Here is a 22,264-nt window from a genome sequence, read left to right as displayed (position 1 = left end):
TATACACACATACTCATACATACATAAACACATTATATACACAGATACACAGATATACACACAAATATACACATATATACATAAACACATTATACACACATATATACACAGATATACACACATACTCATACATACATAAACACATTATATACACAGATACACAGATATACACACAAATATACACATATATACATACACACATTATACACACATATACACACAGATATACAAACATACACATATATACATAAACACATTATACACACATATATACACAGATATACACTCATACATACATAAACACATTATATACACAGATACACAGATATACACACAAATATACACATATATACATAAACACATTTTACACACAGATATACACACATATACACACAAACATACACATCTATATATATAATTGTCTAAGGGTTTTTCCGTCTGTCTTTCTGTCTGTCTGTCTTTCTGTCTGTCTGTCTGTCCTGGAAATCCCGGCTCTCTGATTGGTCGAGGCCGCGCGGCCTCGACCAATCAGAGACCGGCACAGCATCGACGTAGAAATCCCGCGTCTCTGATTGGTTGAGGCCGCCAGGCCTCGCCCAATCAGCAACGGGCACAGCGACGATGATGTCATAAAGGACGTAGACATCTCACGTTTCTGATTCAGTGACGGGCACAGTATCGACGTAGATGTCATAAAGGTTGCCTCGACCAATCAGCGACGGGCACAGTGTGCCGCGAATTCTGGAATCATCATTGTCCATATACTACGGGGACATGCATATTCTAGAATACCCGATGCGTTAGAATCGGGCCACAATCTAGTCTATATATATAACTGTCTAAGGGTTTTTCCGTCTGTCTGTCTGTCTTTCTGTCTGTCTGTCTGTCTTTCTGTCTGTCTGTCCTGGAAATCCCGGCTCTCTGATTGGTCGAGGCCGCCAGGCCTCGACCAATCAGAGACCGGCACAGCATCGACGTAGAAATCCCGCGTCTCTGATTGGTCGAGGCCGCTAGGCCAGGCCTTGACCAATCAGCGACGGGCACAGCGACGATGATGTCATAAAGGACGTAGAAATCCCGCGTTTCTGATTCAGCTACGGGCACAGTATCGACGTAGATGTCATAATGGTTGCCATGGCGATGATGATGTCATAAAGGTTGCCTCAACCAATCGGCGACCGGCACAGTCTGCCGCAAATTCTGGAATCATCATTGTCCATATACCCTCCAACCCTTTTGCAGACAGTAACTACAAAGCCATCTGGAAGACGGATCAAATAGCAGAGCGTTGTAGTCAGCCGCAGCGCATAAAGACACATGAAAGGATCATATCACATAAAACAGTAATGCAGCGGACTGACCCTGCACTTATCAGGGCATAGGAAAATATTCTGCAAGAAATTTGTCAGTTCATGCCCAAACGTCGTATTTATGAAGCGCTGCCCAAATTACCGTTCTTACACTGGAAAAAAGGTCTGAGGTCCTCAATCTGCAATCTGTAATACTCCACGGTCACACCATGTTTCTCAGGAGAAAGATGGCGGTGAGAAATTTTTTCCAAAATTGTAAGATGTGTCACATTCTCCAACAAATATACACCCATGCTTAAAGGGGTGTCATACAATATTCACTTTTCATAAAGGGGTTGTCCACTATCGCACCATCCCCAGTTTCATTAATTAAGAATCCCATATAAAATAAAGTACACTGAGCTTTCTCCATCAGGGCGGCCGCTGTGTGGTTGCTGCTAATCCTTTCTCCATCAGGGCGGCCGCTGTGTGGTTGCTGCTCATCCTTTCTCCATCAGGGCGGCCGCTCTGTGGTTGCTGCTCATCCTTTCTCCATCAGGGCGGCCGCTCTGTGGTTGCTGCTCATCCTTTCTCCATCAGGGCGGCCGCTCTGTGGTTGCTGCTCATCCTTTCTCCATCAGGGCGGCCGCTCTGTGGTTGCTGCTCATCATTTCTCCATCAGGGCGGCCGCTGTGTGGTTGCTGCTCATCCTTTCTCCATCAGGGCGGCCGCTCTGTGGTTGCTGCTCATCCTTTCTCCATCAGGGCGGCCGCTGTGTGGTTGCTGCTCATCCTTTCTCCATCAGGGCGGCCGCTCTGTGGTTGCTGCTCATCCTTTCTCCATCAGGACGGCCGCTCTGTAGTTGCTGCTCATCCTTTCTCCATCAGGACGGCCGCTCTGTAGTTGCTGCTCATCATTTCTCCATCAGGGCGGCCGCTCTGTGGTTGCTGCTCATCATTTCTCCATCAGGGCGGCCGCTCTGTGGTTGCTGCTCATCCTTTCTCCATCAGGGCGGCCGCTCTGTGGTTGCTGCTCATCATTTCTCCATCAGGGCGGCCGCTCTGTGGTTGCTGCTCATCCTTTCTCCATCAGGGCGGCCGCTCTGTGGCTGCTGCTCATCATTTCTCCATCAGGGCGGCCGCTCTGTGGTTATTGCTCATCCTTTCTCCATCAGGGCGGCCGCTCTGTGGTTGCTGCTCATCCTTTCTCCATCAGGGCGGCCGCTCTGTGGTTGCTGCTCATCCTTTCTCCATCAGGGCGGCCGCTCTGTGGTTGCTGCTCATCATTTCTCCATCAGGGCGGCCGCTCTGTGGTTGCTGCTCATCCTTTCTCCATCAGGACGGCCGCTCTGTGGTTGCTGCTCATCCTTTCTCCATCAGGGCGGCCGCTGTGTGGTTGCTGCTCATCCTTTCTCCATCAGGGCGGCCGCTGTGTGGCTGCTGCTCATCCTTTCTCCATCAGGACGGCCGCTCTGTAGTTGCTGCTCATCCTTTCTCCATCAGGACGGCCGCTCTGTAGTTGCTGCTCATCATTTCTCCATCAGGGCGGCCGCTCTGTGGTTGCTGCTCATCATTTCTCCATCAGGGCGGCTGCTCTGTGGTTGCTGCTCATCCTTTCTCCATCAGGGCGGCCGCTCTGTGGTTGCTGCTCATCATTTCTCCATCAGGGCGGCCGCTCTGTGGTTGCTGCTCATCCTTTCTCCATCAGGGCGGCCGCTCTGTGGCTGCTGCTCATCATTTCTCCATCAGGGCGGCCGCTCTGTGGTTATTGCTCATCCTTTCTCCATCAGGGCGGCCGCTCTGTGGTTGCTGCTCATCATTTCTCCATCAGGGCGGCCGCTCTGTGGTTGCTGCTCATCATTTCTCCATCAGGGCGGCCGCTCTGTGGTTGCTGCTCATCCATTCTCCATCAGGACGGCCGCTCTGTGGTTGCTGCTCATCCTTTCTCCATCAGGGCGGCCACTGTGTGGTTGCTGCTCATCCTTTCTCCATCAGGGCGGCCGCTCTGTGGTTGTTGCTCATCCTTTCTCCATCAGGGCGGCCGCTCTGTGGTTGCTGCTCATCCTTTCTCCATCAGGGCGGCCGCTCTGTGGTTGCTGCTCATCATTTCTCCATCAGGGCGGCCGCTCTGTGGTTGCTGCTCATCCTTTCTCCATCAGGGCGGCCACTCTGTGGTTGCTGCTCATCATTTCTCCATCAGGGCGGCCGCTGTGTTGTTGCTGCTCATCCTTTCTCCATCAGGGCGGCCGCTCTGTGGTTGCTGCTCATCATTTCTCCATCAGGGCGGCCGCTCTGTGGTTGCTGCTCATCCTTTCTCCATCAGGGCGGCCGCTCTGTGGTTGCTGCTCATCCTTTCTCCATCAGGGCGGCCGCTCTGTGGTTGCTGCTCATCCTTTCTCCATCAGGGCGGCCGCTCTGTGGTTACTGCTCATCCTTTCTCCATCAGGGCGGCCGCTCTGTGGTTGCTGCTCATCCTTTCTCCATCAGGGCGGCCGCTCTGTGGTTGCTGCTCATCCTTTCTCCATCAGGGCGGCCGCTCTGTGGTTGTTGCTCATCCTTTCTCCATCAGGGCGGCCGCTCTGTGCTTGTTGCTCATCCTTTCTCCATCAGGGCGGCCGCTCTGTGGTTGCTGCTCATCCTTTCTCCATCAGGGCGGCCGCTCTGTGGTTGCTGCTCAGCCTTTCTCCATCAGGGCGGCCGCTCTGTGGTTGCTGCTCATCCTTTCTCCATCAGGGCGGCCGCTCTGTGGTTGCTGCTCATCCTTTCTCCATCAGGGCGGCCGCTCTGTGGTTGTTGCTCATCCTTTCTCCATCAGGGCGGCCGCTCTGTGCTTGTTGCTCATCCTTTCAACATCAGGGCGGCCGCTCTGTGGTTGCTGCTCATCCTTTCTCCATCAGGGCGGCTGCTCTATGGTTGCTGCTCATCCTTTCTCTTTCAGGGCGGCCGCTCTGTGGTTGCTGCTCATCATTTCTCCATCAGGGTGGCCGCTCTGTGGTTGCTGCTCATCATTTTTCCATCAGGGCGGCCGCTCTGTGGTTGCTGCTCATCCTTTCTCCATCATGACGGCTGCTCTGTGGTTGTTGCTCATCCTTTCTCTATCAGCGTGGCCGCTCTGTGGTTGCTGCTTATCCTTTCTCCATCAGGGTGGCCGCTCTGTGGTTGTTGCTCATCCTTTCTCCATCAGGGTGGCCGCTCTGTGGTTACTGCTCATCCTTTCTCCATCAGGGCGGCCGCTCTGTGGCTTCAGCCTGCACGTGACACATCACATGACTGTCTGTCTTTCTGTCTGTCTGTCTGTCCTGGAAATCCCGGCTCTCTGATTGGTCGAGGCCACAAGGCCTCGAGCAATCAGCAACGGGCACAGCGACGATGATGTCATAAAGGACGTAGAAATCCCACGTTTCTGATTCAGTGACGGGCACAGTATCGACGTAGACGTCATAATGGTTGCCATGGCGACGATGATGTCATAAAGGTTGCCTTGACCAATCAGCGACAGGCACAGTCTGCCGCGAATTCTGGAATCATCATTGTCCATATACTACGGGGACATGCATATTCTAGAATACCCGATGCGTTAGAATCGGGCCACAATCTAGTATATACATGTTGTGAATTCTGTGGCTGAATTCACTCCTGTGGTCACAAGTGGTACTGCAGCTTCTGAGCTTCCTCCCTCAGGTGTTCTGGTGAGCTCGTTAACTGCTTCATTACTTAACTCCGCCTGATGCTGCTATCCTTGCTCCTTGTCAATGTTTCAGTGTTGGATCTGAGCTTCTCCTGATTGTTCCTGAGACCTGCTGCTCTGTATAGCTAAGTGCTTTTTGCTTTTTTGTTGCTTTTTTTTCTGTCCAGCTTGTCTTTTGTTTTGCTGGAAGCTCTGAGACGCAAAGGGTGTACCGCCGTGCCGTTAGTTCGGCACGGTGGTTTTTTTTTGCCCCCTTTGCGTGGTTTTGCTTTAGGGTTTTTTGTAGACTGCAAAGTTCGCTTTACTGTCCTCGCTCTGTCCTAGAATATCGGGCCCCACTTTGCTGAATCTATTTCATCCCTACGTTTTGTCTTTTCATCTTACTCACAGTCATTATATGTGGGGGGCTGCCTTTTCCTTTGGGGAATTTCTCTGGGGCAAGTCAGGCCTATTTTTCTATCTTCAGGCTAGCTAGTTTCTTAGGCTGTGCCGAGTTGCCTAGGTAGTTGTTAGGCGCAATCCACAGCCGCTTTTAGTTGTGTTTAGGATAGGATCAGGTGTGCAGTCTACAGAGTTTCCACGTCTCAGAGCTCGTTCTTGTATTTTTGGGTATTTGTCAGATCACTGTGTGCGCTCTGATCGCTAAGCACACTGTGTTTCTGGATTGCCTTCATAACACCTGTCATTAGCAAACATAACAGTACAAGGAGCCAAACTAATGATTCTCAATAGAGGGAAAGAAAAAGTTCTGACATCATTTTTTTTTTTTTTTTTCTGCTCTGTGTTCACTTTTTTTTTTTCCCCTAGACATTTGGGTGATTCTGGACACAGGTGTGGACATGGATATTCAGGGTCTGTGCTCTTCAATGGATAATCTCGTTATAAATGTACAAAAAATTCAAGATACTATTGATCAGAAATCTATGTTAGAACCAAGAATTCCTATTCCTGATTTGTTTTTTGGAGATAGAACTAAGTTTCTAAGTTTCAAAAATAATTGTAAGCTATTTCTGGCCTTGAAACCTCATTCTTCTGGTAATCCTATTCAACAGGTTTTGATTATTATTTCTTTTTTGCGCGGCGACCCTCAAGACTGGGCATTTTCTCTTGCGCCAGGAGACCCTGCATTGAGTAGTGTCGATGCGTTTTTCCTGGCGCTCGGATTGCTGTACGATGAGCCTAATTCAGTGGATCAGGCTGAGAAAAATTTGCTGGCTTTGTGCCAGGGTCAGGATGATATAGAAGTATATTGTCAGAAATTTAGGAAATGGTCAGTACTCACTCAGTGGAATGAATCTGCGCTGGCAGCTTTGTTCAGAAAGGGTCTCTCTGAGGCTCTTAAGGATGTCATGGTGGGATTTCCTATGCCTGCTGGTTTGAATGAGTCTTTGTCTTTGGCCATTCAGATCGGTCGACGCTTGCGCGAGCGTAAATCTGTGCACCATTTGGCGGTACTGCCTGAGGTTAAACCTGAGCCTATGCAGTGCGATAGGACTATGACTAGAGTTGAACGGCAGGAATACAGACGTCTGAATGGTCTGTGTTTCTACTGTGGTGATTCCACTCATGCTATTTCTGATTGTCCTAAGCGCACTAAGCGGTCCGCTAGGTCTGCCGTCATTGGTACTGTACAGTCCAAATTCCTTCTGTCCATTACCTTGATATGCTCTTTGTCGTCGTTTTCTGTCATGGCGTTTGTGGATTCGGGCGCTGCCCTGAATCTGATGGATTTGGATTATGCTAAACGTTGTGGGTTTTTCTTGGAGCCTTTGCGGTGTCCTATTCCATTGAGAGGAATTGATGCTACACCTTTGGCCAAGAATAAACCTCAATACTGGGCCCAGCTGACCATGTGCATGGCTCCTGCACATCAGGAAGTTATTCGCTTTCTGGTGTTGCATAATCTGCATGATGTGGTCGTGTTGGGGTTGCCATGGCTACAAACCCATAATCCAGTATTGGATTGGAATTCCATGTCGGTATCCAGCTGGGGTTGTCAGGGGGTACATGGTGATGTTCCATTTTTGTCGATTTCGTCATCCACCCCTTCTGAGGTCCCAGAGTTCTTGTCTGATTATCAGGATGTATTTGAAGAGCCCAAGTCCGATGCTCTACCTCCGCATAGGGATTGTGATTGTGCTATCAATTTGATTCCTGGTAGTAAATTCCCTAAAGGTCGATTATTTAATTTATCCGTGCCCGAACACGCCGCTATGCGCAGTTATGTGAAGGAATCCCTGGAGAGGGGACATATTCGCCCATCGTCATCACCACTGGGAGCAGGGTTCTTCTTTGTAGCCAAGAAGGATGGTTCGCTGAGACCGTGTATTGATTACCGCCTTCTTAATAAGATCACTGTTAAATTTCAGTATCCCTTGCCATTGTTATCTGACTTGTTTGCTCGGATTAAGGGGGCTAGTTGGTTCACTAAGATAGATCTTCGTGGTGCGTATAATCTGGTGAGAATCAGGCAAGGAGATGAATGGAAAACTGCATTCAATACGCCCGAGGGTCATTTTGAGTATCTAGTGATGCGGTTCGGACTTGCCAATGCTCCATCTGTGTTTCAGTCTTTTATGCATGACATCTTCCGTGAGTATCTGGATAAATTCCTGATTGTTTACTTGGATGACATTTTGATCTTTTCAGATGATTGGGAGTCTCATGTGAAGCAGGTCAGAATGGTTTTTCAGGTCCTGCGTGCTAACTCTTTGTTTGTGAAGGGATCAAAGTGTCTCTTCGGTGTGCAGAAAGTTTCATTTTTGGGGTTCATCTTTACCCCTTCTACTATCGAGATGGATCCAGTTAAGGTCCAAGCCATCCAGGATTGGATTCAGCCGACATCTCTGACAAGTCTGCAAAAGTTCCTGGGCTTTGCTAATTTTTATAGTCGCTTCATCTGTAATTTTTCTAGCATTGCCAAACCATTGACCGATTTGACCAAGAAGGGTGCTGATTTGGTTAATTGGTCTTCTGCTGCTGTGGAAGCTTTTCAGGAGTTGAAGCGTCGTTTTTGTTCTGCCCCTGTGTTGTGTCAGCCAGATGTTTCTCTTCCGTTCCAGGTCGAGGTTGATGCTTCTGAGATTGGAGCAGGGGCGGTTTTGTCACAGAGAGGTTCTGATTGCTCAGTGATGAAACCATGTGCTTTCTTTTCCAGGAAGTTTTCGCCCGCTGAGCGTAATTATGATGTGGGCAATCGAGAGTTGCTGGCCATGAAGTGGGCATTCGAGGAGTGGCGTCATTGGCTTGAAGGAGCTAAGCATCGCGTGGTGGTATTGACTGATCATAAGAACTTGACTTATCTCGAGTCTGCCAAGCGCTTGAATCCTAGACAGGCCCGTTGGTCGTTATTTTTTGCCCGCTTCGACTTTGTGATTTCGTACCTTCCGGGCTCTAAAAATGTGAAGGCGAATGCTCTGTCTAGGAGTTTTGTGCCCGACTCTCCGGGTTTATCTGAGCCAGCGGGTATCCTCAAGGAAGGAGTCATTGTGTCTGCCATCTCCCCTGATTTGCGGCGGGTGCTGCAAAAATTTCAGGCGAATAAACCTGATCGTTGTCCAGCAGAGAAACTGTTCGTCCCTGATAGGTGGACTAATAAACTTATCTCTGAACTTCATTGTTCGGTGTTGGCTGGTCATCCTGGAATCTTTGGTACCAGAGAGTTAGTGGCTAGATCCTTCTGGTGGCCATCTCTGTCACGGGATGTACGTATTTTTGTGCAGTCCTGTGGGATTTGTGCTAGGGCTAAGCCCTGCTGTTCTCGTGCCAGTGGGTTGCTTTTGCCCTTGCCGGTCCCAAAGAGGCCTTGGACACATATTTCGATGGATTTCATTTCTGACCTTCCCGTTTCTCAAATGATGTCAGTCATTTGGGTGGTCTGTGATCGCTTTTCTAAAATGGTCCATCTGGTGCCCTTGGCTAAATTGCCTTCCTCCTCTGATTTGGTACCTTTGTTCTTTCAGCATGTGGTTCGGTTGCATGGCATTCCTGAGAATATTGTTTCTGACAGAGGTTCCCAGTTTGTTTCAAGGTTTTGGCGAGCCTTTTGTGGTAGGATGGGCATTGACCTATCCTTTTCCTCGGCTTTCCATCCTCAGACTAATGGCCAGACCGAACGAACCAATCAGACCTTGGAAACATATCTGAGATGTTTTGTTTCTGCAGACCAGGATGATTGGGTGTCCTTTTTGCCGTTGGCTGAGTTCGCCCTTAATAATCGGGCCAGCTCGGCTACCTTGGTTTCTCCATTTTTTTGCAATTCTGGGTTCCATCCTCGTTTCTCTTCAGGACAGGTTGAGTCTTCGGACTGTCCTGGTGTGGATTCTGTGGTGGATAGGTTGCAGCAGATCTGGACTCAGGTAGTGGACAATTTGATCTTGTCCCAGGAGAAAGCTCAACTTTTCGCTAATCGCAGACGCCGTGTGGGTCCCCGACTTCGTGTTGGGGATCTGGTTTGGTTATCTTCTCGTCATATTCCTATGAAGGTTTCCTCTCCTAAATTTAAACCTCGTTTTATTGGTCCGTATAGGATTTCTGAGGTTCTCAATCCTGTGTCTTTTCGTTTGACCCTCCCAGACTCCTTTTCCATACATAATGTATTCCATAGGTCGTTGTTGCGGAGATACGTGGCACCTATGGTTCCATCTGTTGAGCCTCCTGCCCCGGTTTTGGTGGAGGGGGAATTGGAGTATATTGTGGAGAAGATTTTGGATTCTCGTGTTTCTAGACGGAAACTCCAGTATCTGGTTAAATGGAAGGGTTATGCTCAGGAAGATAATTCCTGGGTTTTTGCCTCTGATGTTCATGCTTCCGATCTTGTTCGTGCCTTTCATGCGGCTCATCCTGGTCGGCCTGGGGGCTCTGGTGAGGGTTCGGTGACCCCTCCTCAAGGGGGGGGTACTGTTGTGAATTCTGTGGCTGAATTCACTCCTGTGGTCACAAGTGGTACTGCAGCTTCTGAGCTTCCTCCCTCAGGTGTTCTGGTGAGCTCGTTAACTGCTTCATTACTTAACTCCGCCTGATGCTGCTATCCTTGCTCCTTGTCAATGTTTCAGTGTTGGATCTGAGCTTCTCCTGATTGTTCCTGAGACCTGCTGCTCTGTATATTTAAGTGCTTTTTGCTTTTTTGTTGCTTTTTTTTCTGTCCAGCTTGTCTTTTGTTTTGCTGGAAGCTCTGAGACGCAAAGGGTGTACCGCCGTGCCGTTAGTTCGGCACGGTGGGTTTTTTTTGCCCCCTTTGCGTGGTTTTGCTTTAGGGTTTTTTGTAGACTGCAAAGTTCGCTTTACTGTCCTCGCTCTGTCCTAGAATATCGGGCCCCACTTTGCTGAATCTATTTCATCCCTACGTTTTGTCTTTTCATCTTACTCACAGTCATTATATGTGGGGGGCTGCCTTTTCCTTTGGGGAATTTCTCTGGGGCAAGTCAGGCCTATTTTTCTATCTTCAGGCTAGCTAGTTTCTTAGGCTGTGCCGAGTTGCCTAGGTAGTTGTTAGGCGCAATCCACAGCCGCTTTTAGTTGTGTTTAGGATAGGATCAGGTGTGCAGTCTACAGAGTTTCCACGTCTCAGAGCTCGTTCTTGTATTTTTGGGTATTTGTCAGATCACTGTGTGCGCTCTGATCGCTAAGCACACTGTGTTTCTGGATTGCCTTCATAACACCTGTCATTAGCAAACATAACATATACATAAACACATTATACACACATATATACACAGATATACACACATACATACACATATATACATAAACACATTATACACATATACACACACATACATACACATATATATATATATAAACACATTATACACACATATATACACACATACATACACATATATACATAAACACATTATACACATATATACACAGATATACATACATATATATAAACACATTATACACACATATATACACATATATACATAAACACATTATACACACATAGATATATATATACAGTTAGGGCCAGAAATATTTGGACAGTGACACAATTTTCGCGAGTTGGGCTCTGCATGCCACCACATTGGATTTGAAATGAAACCTCTACAACAGAATTCAAGTGCAGATTGTAACGTTTAATTTGAAGGGTTGAACAAAAATATCTGATAGAAAATGTAGGAACTGTACACATTTCTTTACAAACACTCCACATTTTAGGAGGTCAAAAGTAATTGGACAAATAAACATAAGCCAAACAAAATATTTTTATTTTCAATATTTTGTTGCAAATCCTTTGGAGGCAATCACTGCCTTAAGTCTGGAACCCATGGACATCACCAAACGCTGGGTTTCCTCCTTCTTAATGCTTTGCCAGGCCTTTACAGCCGCAGCCTTCAGGTCTTGCTTGTTTGTGGGTCTTTCCATCTTAAGTCTGGATTTGAGCAAGTGAAATGCATGCTCAATTGGGTTTAGATCTGGAGATTGACTTGGCCATTGCAGAATGTTCCACTTTTTGGCACTCATGAACTCCTGGGTAGCTTTGGCTGTATGCTTGGGGTCATTGTCCATCTGTACTATGAAGCGCCGTCCAATCAACTTTGCAGCATTTGGCTGAATCTGGGCTGAAAGTATATCCCGGTACACTTCAGAATTCATCCGGCTACTCTTGTCTGCTCTTATGTCATCAATAAACACAAGTGACCCAGTGCCATTAAAAGCCATGCATGCCCATGCTATCACGTTGCCTCCACCATGTTTTACAGAGGATGTGGTGTGCCTTGGATCATGTGCCGTTCCCTTTCTTCTCCAAACTTTTTTCTTCCCATCATTCTGGTACAGGTTGATCTTTGTCTCATCTGTCCATAGAATACTTTTTCAGAACTGAGCTGGCTTCTTGAGGTGTTTTTCTGCAAATTTAACTCTGGCCTGTCTATTTTTGTTATTGATGAATGGTTTGCATCTAGATGTGAACCCTTTGTATTTACTGTCATGGAGTCTTCTCTTTACTGTTGACTTAGAGACAGATACACCTACTTCACTGAGAGTGTTCTGGACTTCAGTTGATGTTGTGAACGGGTTCTTCTTCACCAAATTAAGTATGCGGCGATCATCCACCACTGTTGTCATCCGTGGACGCCCAGGCCTTTTTGAGTTCCCAAGCTCACCAGTCAATTCCTTTTTTCTCAGAATGTACCCAACTGTTGATTTTGCTACTCCAAGCATGTCTGCTATCTCTCTGATGGATTTTTTCTTTTTTTTCAGCCTCAGGATGTTCTGCTTCACCTCAATTGAGAGTTCGTTTGACCGCATGTTGTCTGCTCACAGCAACAGCTTCCAAATGCAAAACCACACACCTGGAATCCACCCCTGACCTTTTAACTACTTCATTGATTACAGGTTAACGAGGGAGACGCCTTCAGAGTTAATTGCAGCCCTTAGAGTCCATTGTCCAATTACTTTTGGTCCCTTGAAAAAGAGGACGCTATGCATTACAGAGCTATGATTCCTAAACCCTTTCTCCGATTTGGATGTGGAAACTATCATATTGCAGCTGGGAGTGTGCACTTTCAGCCCATATTATATATATATAATTGTATTTCTGAACATGTTTTTGTAAACAGCTAAAATAACAAAACTTGTGTCACTGTCCAAATATTTCTGGCCCTAACTGTATATGTATATACTCGTACATATATACACTTCTGTCCCTGCCACTTATGTGTCTTATGTAAAGTGACGGTCGTCATTTAGCGAGTGATTATCACAATTGTCCCAGTCACATTATTATTATTATTATTTATTGTTATAGCGCCCTTTATTCCATGGCGCTTTACATGTAAGGAGGGGTATACATATTAAAAACAAGTACAATAATCTTAAACAATACAAGTCATAACTGGTACAGGAGGAGAGAGGACTCTGCCCGCGAAGGCTCACAATCTACAAGGGATGAGTGAGAATACAGTAGGCGATGGTAGAGCTGGTCATGCAGCGGTTTGGTCGATCGGTGGTTACTGCAGGTTGTAGGCTTGTCGGAAGAGGTAGGTCTTCAGGCTCTTTTTGAAGGTTTCGATGGTAGGCGAGAGTCTGATATGTTGCGGTAGAGAGTTCCAGAGTAGGGGTGATGTGCGAGAGAAATCTTGTATACGATTGTGGGAAGAGGAGATAAGAGGAGAGTAGAGAAGGACGTCTTGTGAGGATCGGAGGTTGCATGTAGGTAAGTACCGGGAGATGAGGTTACAGATGTATGGAGGAGACAGGTTGTGGATGGCTTTGTACGTCATGGTTAGGCTTTTGTACTGGAGTCTCTGGGCAATGGGGAGCCAGTGAAGGGATTGACAGAGGGGAGAAGCTGGGTAATAGCGGGGGGACAGGTGGATTAGTCGGGCAGCAGAGTTTAGAATAGATTGGAGGGGTGCGAGAGTGTTCGAGGGGAGGCCACAGAGCAGGAGGTTGCAGTAGTCAAGGCGAGAGATGATGAGGGCATGGACTAGGGTTTTTGCAGATTCTTGGTTGAGGAATGAACGGATTCGTGAAATATTTTTGAGTTGAAGTCAGCAGGAAGTGGAAAGGGCTTGGATATGTGGTTTGAAGGAGAGATCAGCGTCAAGGATTACCCCGAGGCAGCGAGCTTGTGGGACTGGGGAGAGTGGGCAGCCATTTACTGTAATGGGTAGGTTCGTTGGGGATGTCACGTGAGATGGGGGAAAGATGATGAATTCTGTTTTGTCCATGTTAAGTTTCAGAAATCTAGCGGAGAAGAAGGATGAAATAGCGGATAGACATTGAGGGATTCTGGTTAGTAGGGAGGTGATATCTGGTCCAGAGATGTAGAGCTGTTTGTCATCAGCATAGAGATGATACTGAAAGCCGTGAGATTCTATGAGCTGTCCCAGGCCAACGGTGTAAATGGAGAAGAGCAGGGGCCCTAGGACTGAACCTTGTGGGACTCCGACAGATAGGGGGCGAGGTGAGGAGGTGGTGTGTGAGTGGGAGACGCTGAATGTCCGGTCTGTTAGGTATGATGAGATTCAGGATAGGGCCAAGTCTGTGATGCCAAGGGATGAGAGGGTCTGTAATAATAGGGAATGGTCCACTGTGTCAAAGGCAGCCAACAGGTCAAGGAGAAGGAGGACAGAGTAGTGTCGCTTGCTCTTGGTGGTTTAGAGGTCATTGGTGACCTTAGTCAGGGCAGTTTCAGTGAGGAGAGAAGTGATATAGGGCGATAGCTAGATACAGAGGATGGGTCAAGAGAGGGCTTTTTGAGGATAGGTGTGATGGAGGCATGTTTAAAGCTTGAGGGGAAAACAAGTTGTTAGTGATAGGTTGAAGGGATGGGTTAGGGTTGGGATGAAGACTGTGGTGAGGTTTGGGATGAAGTGGGATGGGAGCGGGTCAAGTGCACAGGTGGTGAGATGCGATCTTGAGAGTAGAGTGGAGAGTTGATCTTCTGTAATGGTGGAGAAGTTGGTTTTGGAGGCGGAGGGCTGGGAAGTCGGGAGGAAGGGCTCTGGGGGTTGTTGACCAAAACTGTCTCTGATGCTATCAATCTTCTGCTTGAAAAATGAGGCAAAGTCTTCAGCTGAGATGAGTGGGGAGGGAGGAGGTGCTGGGGGACGGAGGAGAGAATTGAAGGTGTTGAATAACTGTTTAGGGTTGTGAGAAAGGGAGGATATGAGAGATGAGAAGTAGGTTTGTTTAGCTATGGCAAGTGTGGTCTTGAAAGTAGTGAGGGACTGTTTGAATGCGATGAAGTGCTCATTGGAGTGGGATCTTTTCCATCTGCACTCAGCAGCCCTGGAAGCTCGCCTCAGTTCTTTGGTCAGGCTGATGTGCCAGGGCTGTCTGTTGATTTTGCGAGCTCTGGTATCTGTAAGTGGGGCAGCAGATTCCAAAGCTACAGCTATTGTGGTGTTATATAGAGCGGCAGCGTCATCTGCATTGTGTAAGGAACTTATATCTGTGAGAGGGAGGAGGGATTCAGAGAATGAGTGTAGGTCAAGGTGTTTAAGATTTCTGCAAGGGTGTGAAAGTTTGTGGGGTGGGGATTGTAGACATGGAGTGGAGAGGGAAGAAAATGTGAGAAGTTTGTGGTCAGAGAGAGGAAGAGGTGAGTTAGAGAGGTTAGATAGGGAGTAGAGGTGGGTGAAGATGAGGTCCAGTGTATGGCCATCTTTGTGGGTGGCTGTAGAAGACCATTGAGTGAGGCTGAAGGAGGAAGTGAGAGATAGAAGTTTAGTGGCAGCTGAGAGGGAAGTGTCAATTGGGATGTTGAAGTCGCCCATGATGATAGTAGGGATGTCCGCGGAAAGGAAATGAAGTAGCCAGGTGGTGAAGTGGTCAAAGAAGGTCACATCTCATGTATAGCGGAGCGTTATCACAGCTGGACCAGAGTGCAGAAGTTGCCTAGAGCAACACCTTAGACATAAGCTTTTCCAAAGATTCTGTGGAAAATGAGACCTGGAATCTGATTGGTCACCATGGTCGATCACTCTCTACTTTTCTGCTGCACCAGTTTTGGTAAATCTCCAGCCTTGTGTGTTCCCCAACAGTTCTAACTTTGTGGGACCGTCACATGAATTGGACCCCAAAAGGGCAAAGCTTACAAAACCACCCCCAAAAATGGCCTCTTTAGGGCCGGTCTTTGTTGTCTCTTTTCCCTATTTTCTGTGGTAAATGTTAAAGGGGTGGGGCAGTGATATGATATTGTTGACTTTTCCTCGGGATAGGTCCTGAATATATCGTTGGCGGTGTGATGCCCCGCACCTTCTCCAGCCAGCAGTTGTCAGCTCCTACAATGGCTGCTAATCACTGACTGATCTGTGCAGCACAGCTCCATTCATTGTTCACATCCTGCAGGAGCTGATGGTGGCTGATCAGTGGGGTGTCGGGGGTGACAGCTGTCACTGATCTGATATTCATGACCACTACTGGACAGCCCTGCTTACTCAGTTCAGGACCCCGTATAAAATAAAAATAGTGTACATTCACTGTAAAGGCGCTGTCAGACGGCCGTATAATCCGGAACCTTAACGCTCTCCCAACCCGAGCGGGACTGCTGAAGAGAAATATGGGAAGCTGTCACACTCAGGTCGGGAGAGCCGCCAGCTAGTCCATGCACTGCAGTCCTACTGAATATTGCTCCGAGTTATAAGGCCGTCTGAGTGCACCCTATCTGAAGACATTGACTTTTAGGATTGTTACTTCCAATAGGGGGCGCTAGAGCTCGAGTCCTCTTCCTCTTTGAGGAGACACTTTGCATGCTCACCTCCTGTACAAGCGCTGCTTTAGGCTGCCGTCACACTAGCAGTATTTGGTCAGTATTTTACATCAGTATTTGCAAACCAAAACCAGGAGTGGGTCATAAATGCAGAAGTGGTGCATATGTTTCTATTATACTTTTCCTCTATTTGTTCCACTCCTGGTTTTGGCTTACAAATACTGATGTAAAATACTGACCAAATACTGCTAGTGTGACGGCAGCCTTAGCAACATCAGCCCCGCTCTTCCCGATAAGTCATGTGATGAGCAGCAACCACAGAGCGGCCGCCCTGATGGAGAAATGATGAGCAGCAACCACAGAGCGGCCGCCCTGATAGAGAAAGGATGAGCAGCAACCATAGAGCAGCCGCCCTGATGGAGAAAGGATGAGCAGCAACCACAGAGCAGCCGCCCTGATGGAGAAAGGATGAGCAACAAGCACAGAGCGGCCGCCCTGATGGAAAAAGGATGAGCAGCAACCACAAAGCGGCCGCCCTGATGGAGAAAGGATGAGCAACAACCACAGAGCGGCCGCCCTGATGGAGAAAGGATGAGCAGCAACCACAGAGCGGCCGCCCTGATGGAGAAAGGATGAGCAACAACCACAGAGCGGCCGCCCTGATGGAGAAAGGATGAGCAGCAACCACAGAGCGGCCGCCCTGATGGAGAAAGGATGAGCAGCAACCACAGAGCGGCCACCCTGATGGAGAAAGGATGAGCAGCAACCACAGAGCGGCCGCCCTGATGGAGAAATGATGAGCAGCAACCACAGAGCGGCCGCCCTGATGGAGAAATGATGAGCAGCAACAACACAGCGGCCGCCCTGATGGAGAAAGGATGAGCAGCAACAACACAGCGGCCGCCCTGATGGAGAAATGATGAACAGCAACCACAGAGCGGCCGCCCTGATGGAGAAAGGATGAGCAGCAACCACAGAGCGGCCGCCCTGATGGAGAAAGGATGAGCAGCAACCACACAGTGGCCGCCCTGATGGAGAAAGGATGAGCAGCAACCACAGAGCGGCCGTCCTGATGGAGAAAGGATGAGCAGCAACCACAGAGAGGCCGCCCTGATGGAGAAAGGATGAGCAGCAACCACAGAGCGGCCGCCCTGATGGAGAAATGATGAGCAGCAACCACACAGCGGCCGCCCTGATGGAGAAAGGATGAGCAGCAACCACAGAGCGGCCACCCTGATGGAGAAATGATGAGCAGCAACCACAGAGCGGCCGCCCTGATGGAGAAAGGATGAGCAGTAACCACAGAGCGGCCGCCCTGATGGAGAAATGATGAGCAGCAGCCACAGAGCGGCCGCCCTGATGGAGAAAGGATGAGCAGCAACCACAGAGCGGCCGCCCTGATGGAGAAAGGATGAGCAGTAACCACAGAGCGGCCGCCCTGATGGAGAAATGATGAGCAGCAGCCACAGAGCGGCCGCCCTGATGGAGAAAGGATGAGCAGCAACCACAGAGCGGCCGTCCTGATGGAGAAATGATGAGCAGCAACCACAGAGCGGCCGCCCTGATGGAGAAAGGATGAGCAGCAACCACAGAGCGGCCGCCCTGATGGAGAAATGATGAGCAGCAACCACAGAGCGGCCGCCCTGATGGAGAAAGGATGAGCAGCAACCACAGAGCGGCCGCCCTGATGGAGAAATAATGAGCAGCAACTACAGAGCGGCCATCCTGATGGAGAAAGGATGAGCAGCAACTACAGAGCGGCCGTCCTGATGGAGAAAGGATGAGCAGCAGCCACACAGCGGCCGCCCTGATGGAGAAAGGATGAGCAGCAACCACACAGCGGCCGTCCTGATGGAGAAAGGATGAGCAGCAACCACAGAGCGGCCGCCCTGATGGAGAAATGATGAGCAGCAACCACAGAGCGGCCGCCCTGATGGAGAAAGGATGAGCAGCAACCACAGAGCGGCCGCCCTGATGGAGAAAGGATGAGCAGCAACCACACAGCGGCCGCCCTGATGGAGAAAGGATGAGCAGCAACCACAGAGCGGCCGCCCTGATGGAGAAAGGATGAGCAGCAACCACATAGCGGCCGCCCTGATGGAGAAATGATGAGCAGCAACCACACAGCGGCCGCCCTGATGGAGAAAGGATGAGCAGCAACCACAGAGCGGCCGCCCTGATGGAGAAAGGATGAGCAGTAACCACAGAGCGGCCGCCCTGATGGAGAAATGATGAGCAGCAACCACAGAGCGGCCGCCCTGATGGAGAAAGGATGAGCAGCAACCACACAGCGGCTGCCCTGATGGAGAAAGGATGAGCAGCAACCACAGAGCGGCCGCCCTGATGGAGAAAGGATGAGCAGCAACCACAGAGCGGCCGTCCTGATGGAGAAATGATGAGCAGCAACCACAGAGCGGCCGCCCTGATGGAGAAAGGATGAGCAGCAACCACAGAGCGGCCGCCCTGATGGAGAAAGGATGAGCAGCAACCACAGAACGGCCGCTACTTCCGGAGCTCAGTGTACTTTATTTTATATGGGATTCTTAATTAATGAAACTGGGGATGGTGCGATAGTGGACAACCCCTTTATTAAAAGTGAATATTGTATGACACCCCTTTAAGCATGGGTGTATATTTGTTGGAGAATGTGACACATCTTACAATTTTGGGAAAAATTTCTCACCGCCATCTTTCTCCTGAGAAACATGGTGTGACCGTGGAGTATTACAGATTGCAGATTGAGGACCTCAGACCTTTTTTCCAGTGTAAGAACGGTAATTTGGGCAGCGCTTCATAAATACGACGTTTGGGCATGAACTGACAAATTCTTTGCAGAATATTTTCCTATCCCCTGATAAGTGCAGGGTCAGTCCGCTGCATTACTGTTTTATGTGATATGATCCTTTCATGTGTCTTCATGCGCTGCGGCTGACTACAACGCTCTGCTATTTGATCCGTCTTACAGATGGCTTTGTAGTTACTGTCTGCAAAAGGGTTGGAGGGTCATTATCTAGTCATACATGGGGTCTTATGTGCAGCATGTACACGCTGCTGTGCAATCATCTGTCTTGTATCGTACTCCATGAATCATTCACTTATGGATCTCATTTACAGACCCGCCGGGCGCTCAGCCTCCGCCAATCCATATGCTGCAGGGTTAGACTGGAGATTCACTATGAGATGCCGCACCTTTAAAGACAACGGACGACCCTACATTATCCACAGATGTCTTCAACCGCAGCGTGGCACCGCGTGGCATCAAGAAATGTGCACGGGCCCATCATGTCATCCAAAGGAGCCCCGGAGCCATGTGCAGGATGGGAGCATCTGCCTCTGCTTGGGACAGTTCCTGATGAGAAGACTGACTGTACCCCCACCGTCACTGGCAGGGTCTTCACTAGCTGCCGTCCTCTTCGTTTTGATGCTGCTGTCCCGGACGATCTGTGAAGCAGGAGACCCAAACTGTTAGTAAGCAGGATCTGGGTGATCTGGGGGGCCTGGTTTTAGTTTATGCTGCAAAGAGTAGTAGTCAGAGTTTGTGTAACATGACTCTTCCCAGGGGTAAACCTCTGGGTCTACTGTAGGAATCATTGCAGAGTAGGGGCATGTCTCCAGAGCAGCGCTCATCTAAAGCCACTTATACTGTCACAGAAATCCAGATGTGCACAGAGCCCCAGGGAATGACCGCCTGTTTCTACATGTCCGCAGCAGACTGGGTGCTCACTATGTTCTCCCAGTGACACAAACCTATGCTGTACTGGTATGCTACATGTCCCAGTACTTCAGGGCTGCTAACATGGACATTATATGTACCAGCTCTGAGGGGATCTCACATGTGCCATTTGGAAGCATATTGTGAAAACAAAACTATACACCTTAGGGCTCGTTCACACTGCTGTATAACACGGCCGAGTGCTGTCCGATGTTTTATCAGGTAGCACTCGGCCCAATGTTATACAACGGGGCAATGCAGAGCTGCAATCAATTGGATCACATACACCCATACAAGTCTAAGGGTGCATGTGAAACATCGGACTGCACTCAGACGTCATCCAAGTGCAGTCTGATTACCGCGGATGTCGGCAATAGAGGAGATGGTGAAATGACTTTCTCCGTCTCCTCCGCACCTGTGCTGCCATTCTCTCTTGTGAGAGGATCGGAGCACAGAGCAGTGACACTCGGCTCCCGCTCTGACTGAGACCCTGATTCCAGCGATGTTACTCACTGGGCTTCAGCAGGATATTATCACCAAAGAGGACTAGTAAACCTGTTGCCATATAGTCCTCCATATTCATGAGCTCTGAATACCCACGTCCCCACCACTGATTGGCAGCTTTCTGCCTATTCTCAGTGTACTTAGAAAGCTGCTAATCACTGGTGTGGCCGAGGTTATACAGAGCTCAGTATTCAGAGAACTGATAGATCTGCAGCAGAGAAAACAGTGATTTTATCAGAATGGCAGCAAGCAGCCCAGTAAGTGATATATCACTGGAATCAGGATTTCTGCCCCTACACTATGCCGCTCTCTCAAAAACCTGGTGACAGATTCCCTTTAAAGTATGTTTACACAGAGTATTTCTAAATGCACTTTAGATTAGACTTTGTTCCACATACTTCATAAAAAACACTTTAAAGGGGTTGTCTACTTCTTGGACAGCCTCCTCTTAAATACTATATTCCCTAGTGTAAAATAACAGATATTCACCTGCTGGTCTCCAGAGGATTGCATGACATTGCTTTGCCACGTGAGCACGGTAGCCAGTCAGTGGCCATTATTGGGCTGCAGTTCTCACACTTCCTTTGGACATCAGAGGTTCGTAAAAAGGAAGTGTGAGCGAAGCAGGCCACTGATTGTCTGTGGCCCCTGATTGTCTGCAGTGGTCACATGGCTTAATAATGTGTTGCAAGACCTGGGGCTTTCATTGCTGGAACTGCACCAGTGTGGGAAATGAATATCTGTTATTTTTATTTTTACACTGGTAAATATAGTATTCAATAGTGGTTGTCCAAGTAGTCGACAAACCCTTTAAATACCCTTTAAAAAAGCTTACTATTGAATTCAATGGGAAAACTACAACAAGTTTTTTCTAATGAGGTATTGCATAGGCGAAAAACAAGTTGCACATCATTTCTTTAAAGGGACTCTGTCACCTGAATTTGGCGGGACTGGTTTTGGGTCATATGGGCGGAGTTTTCGGGTATTTGATTCACCCTTTTCTTACCCGCTGGCTGCATGCTGGCTGCAATATTGGATTGAAGTTCATTCTCTGTCCTCCATAGTACACGCCTGCGCAAAGCAATCTTGCCTTGTGCAGGCATGTACTACGGAGGACAGAGAATGAACTTCAATCCAATATTGCAGCCAGCATGCAGACAGCGGGTAAGGAAAGGGTGAATCAAACACCCGAAAACTCCGCCCATATGACCCAAAACCTGTCCCGCCAAATTCAGGTGACAGGTTCCCTTTAAGGCCGGTTTAACACGTCAGTGGCTCCGGTACGTGAGGTGACAGTTTCCTCACGTACCGGAGCCACTGGCACATGTAGACACATTACAATCAATGCATCTGTTCAGATGTCTTTGTTTTTTTGCGGACCGTGTCTCCGTGTGCCAAACACGGAGACATGTCAGTGTTCGTGGGAGAGCACGGATTACACGGACCCATTAAAGTCAATGGGTCCGTGTAAAACACGTACCGCACACAGACGTTGTCCGTGTGCAGTCCGTGTGCCGTGCAGGAGACAGCGCTACATTAAGCGCTGTCCTCCCTACTGGCGCTGAAGCCGCGATTCAAATCTTCCCTGCAGCAACGTTTGCTGTAGAGAAGATATGAATAATTGTGTTTAAAATAAAGATCTATGTGCCCACCGCCCCCCCCCGCTGTTCTGAAAATACTCACCCGGCTCCCTCGCTGGCTGGCGCTGCTTCCTGTTCTGGCCGCATCTTCTACTGTATGAGCGGTCACGTGGGGCCGCCGATTACAGTCATGAATATGCGGCTCCACCTCCCATATGGGTGGAGCCGCATATTCATTACTGTAAATGAGTGGCCCCACGTGACCGCATACAGGAGAAGATGCGGCCAGAACAGGAAGCAGCGCCGGCGAGGGAGCTTGGTGAGTATT

General features: G+C 48.7%; 1 protein-coding gene across 2 annotated transcripts in view; it reads left to right on the top strand.

The window, feature by feature from the left end:
- LOC138676678 (cell surface hyaluronidase CEMIP2-like) overlaps positions 1–22,264 on the top strand; it is a 141,837-nt gene that overhangs the window by 25,367 nt on the left and 94,206 nt on the right. For both annotated transcript variants that reach the window (XM_069766196.1, XM_069766197.1), the window contains exon 2: positions 19,255–19,604. In XM_069766196.1, coding sequence (XP_069622297.1) covers positions 19,316–19,604 — 289 coding nt within the window. In that variant the 5' untranslated portion in view covers positions 19,255–19,315. The remainder of the gene's footprint in view (positions 1–19,254; positions 19,605–22,264) is intronic.

Source organism: Ranitomeya imitator, chromosome 4, assembly GCF_032444005.1.
Source record: "Ranitomeya imitator isolate aRanImi1 chromosome 4, aRanImi1.pri, whole genome shotgun sequence".
NCBI lineage: Eukaryota > Metazoa > Chordata > Amphibia > Anura > Dendrobatidae > Ranitomeya > Ranitomeya imitator.
This window is presented reverse-complemented; position numbering and strand designations above follow the sequence as displayed.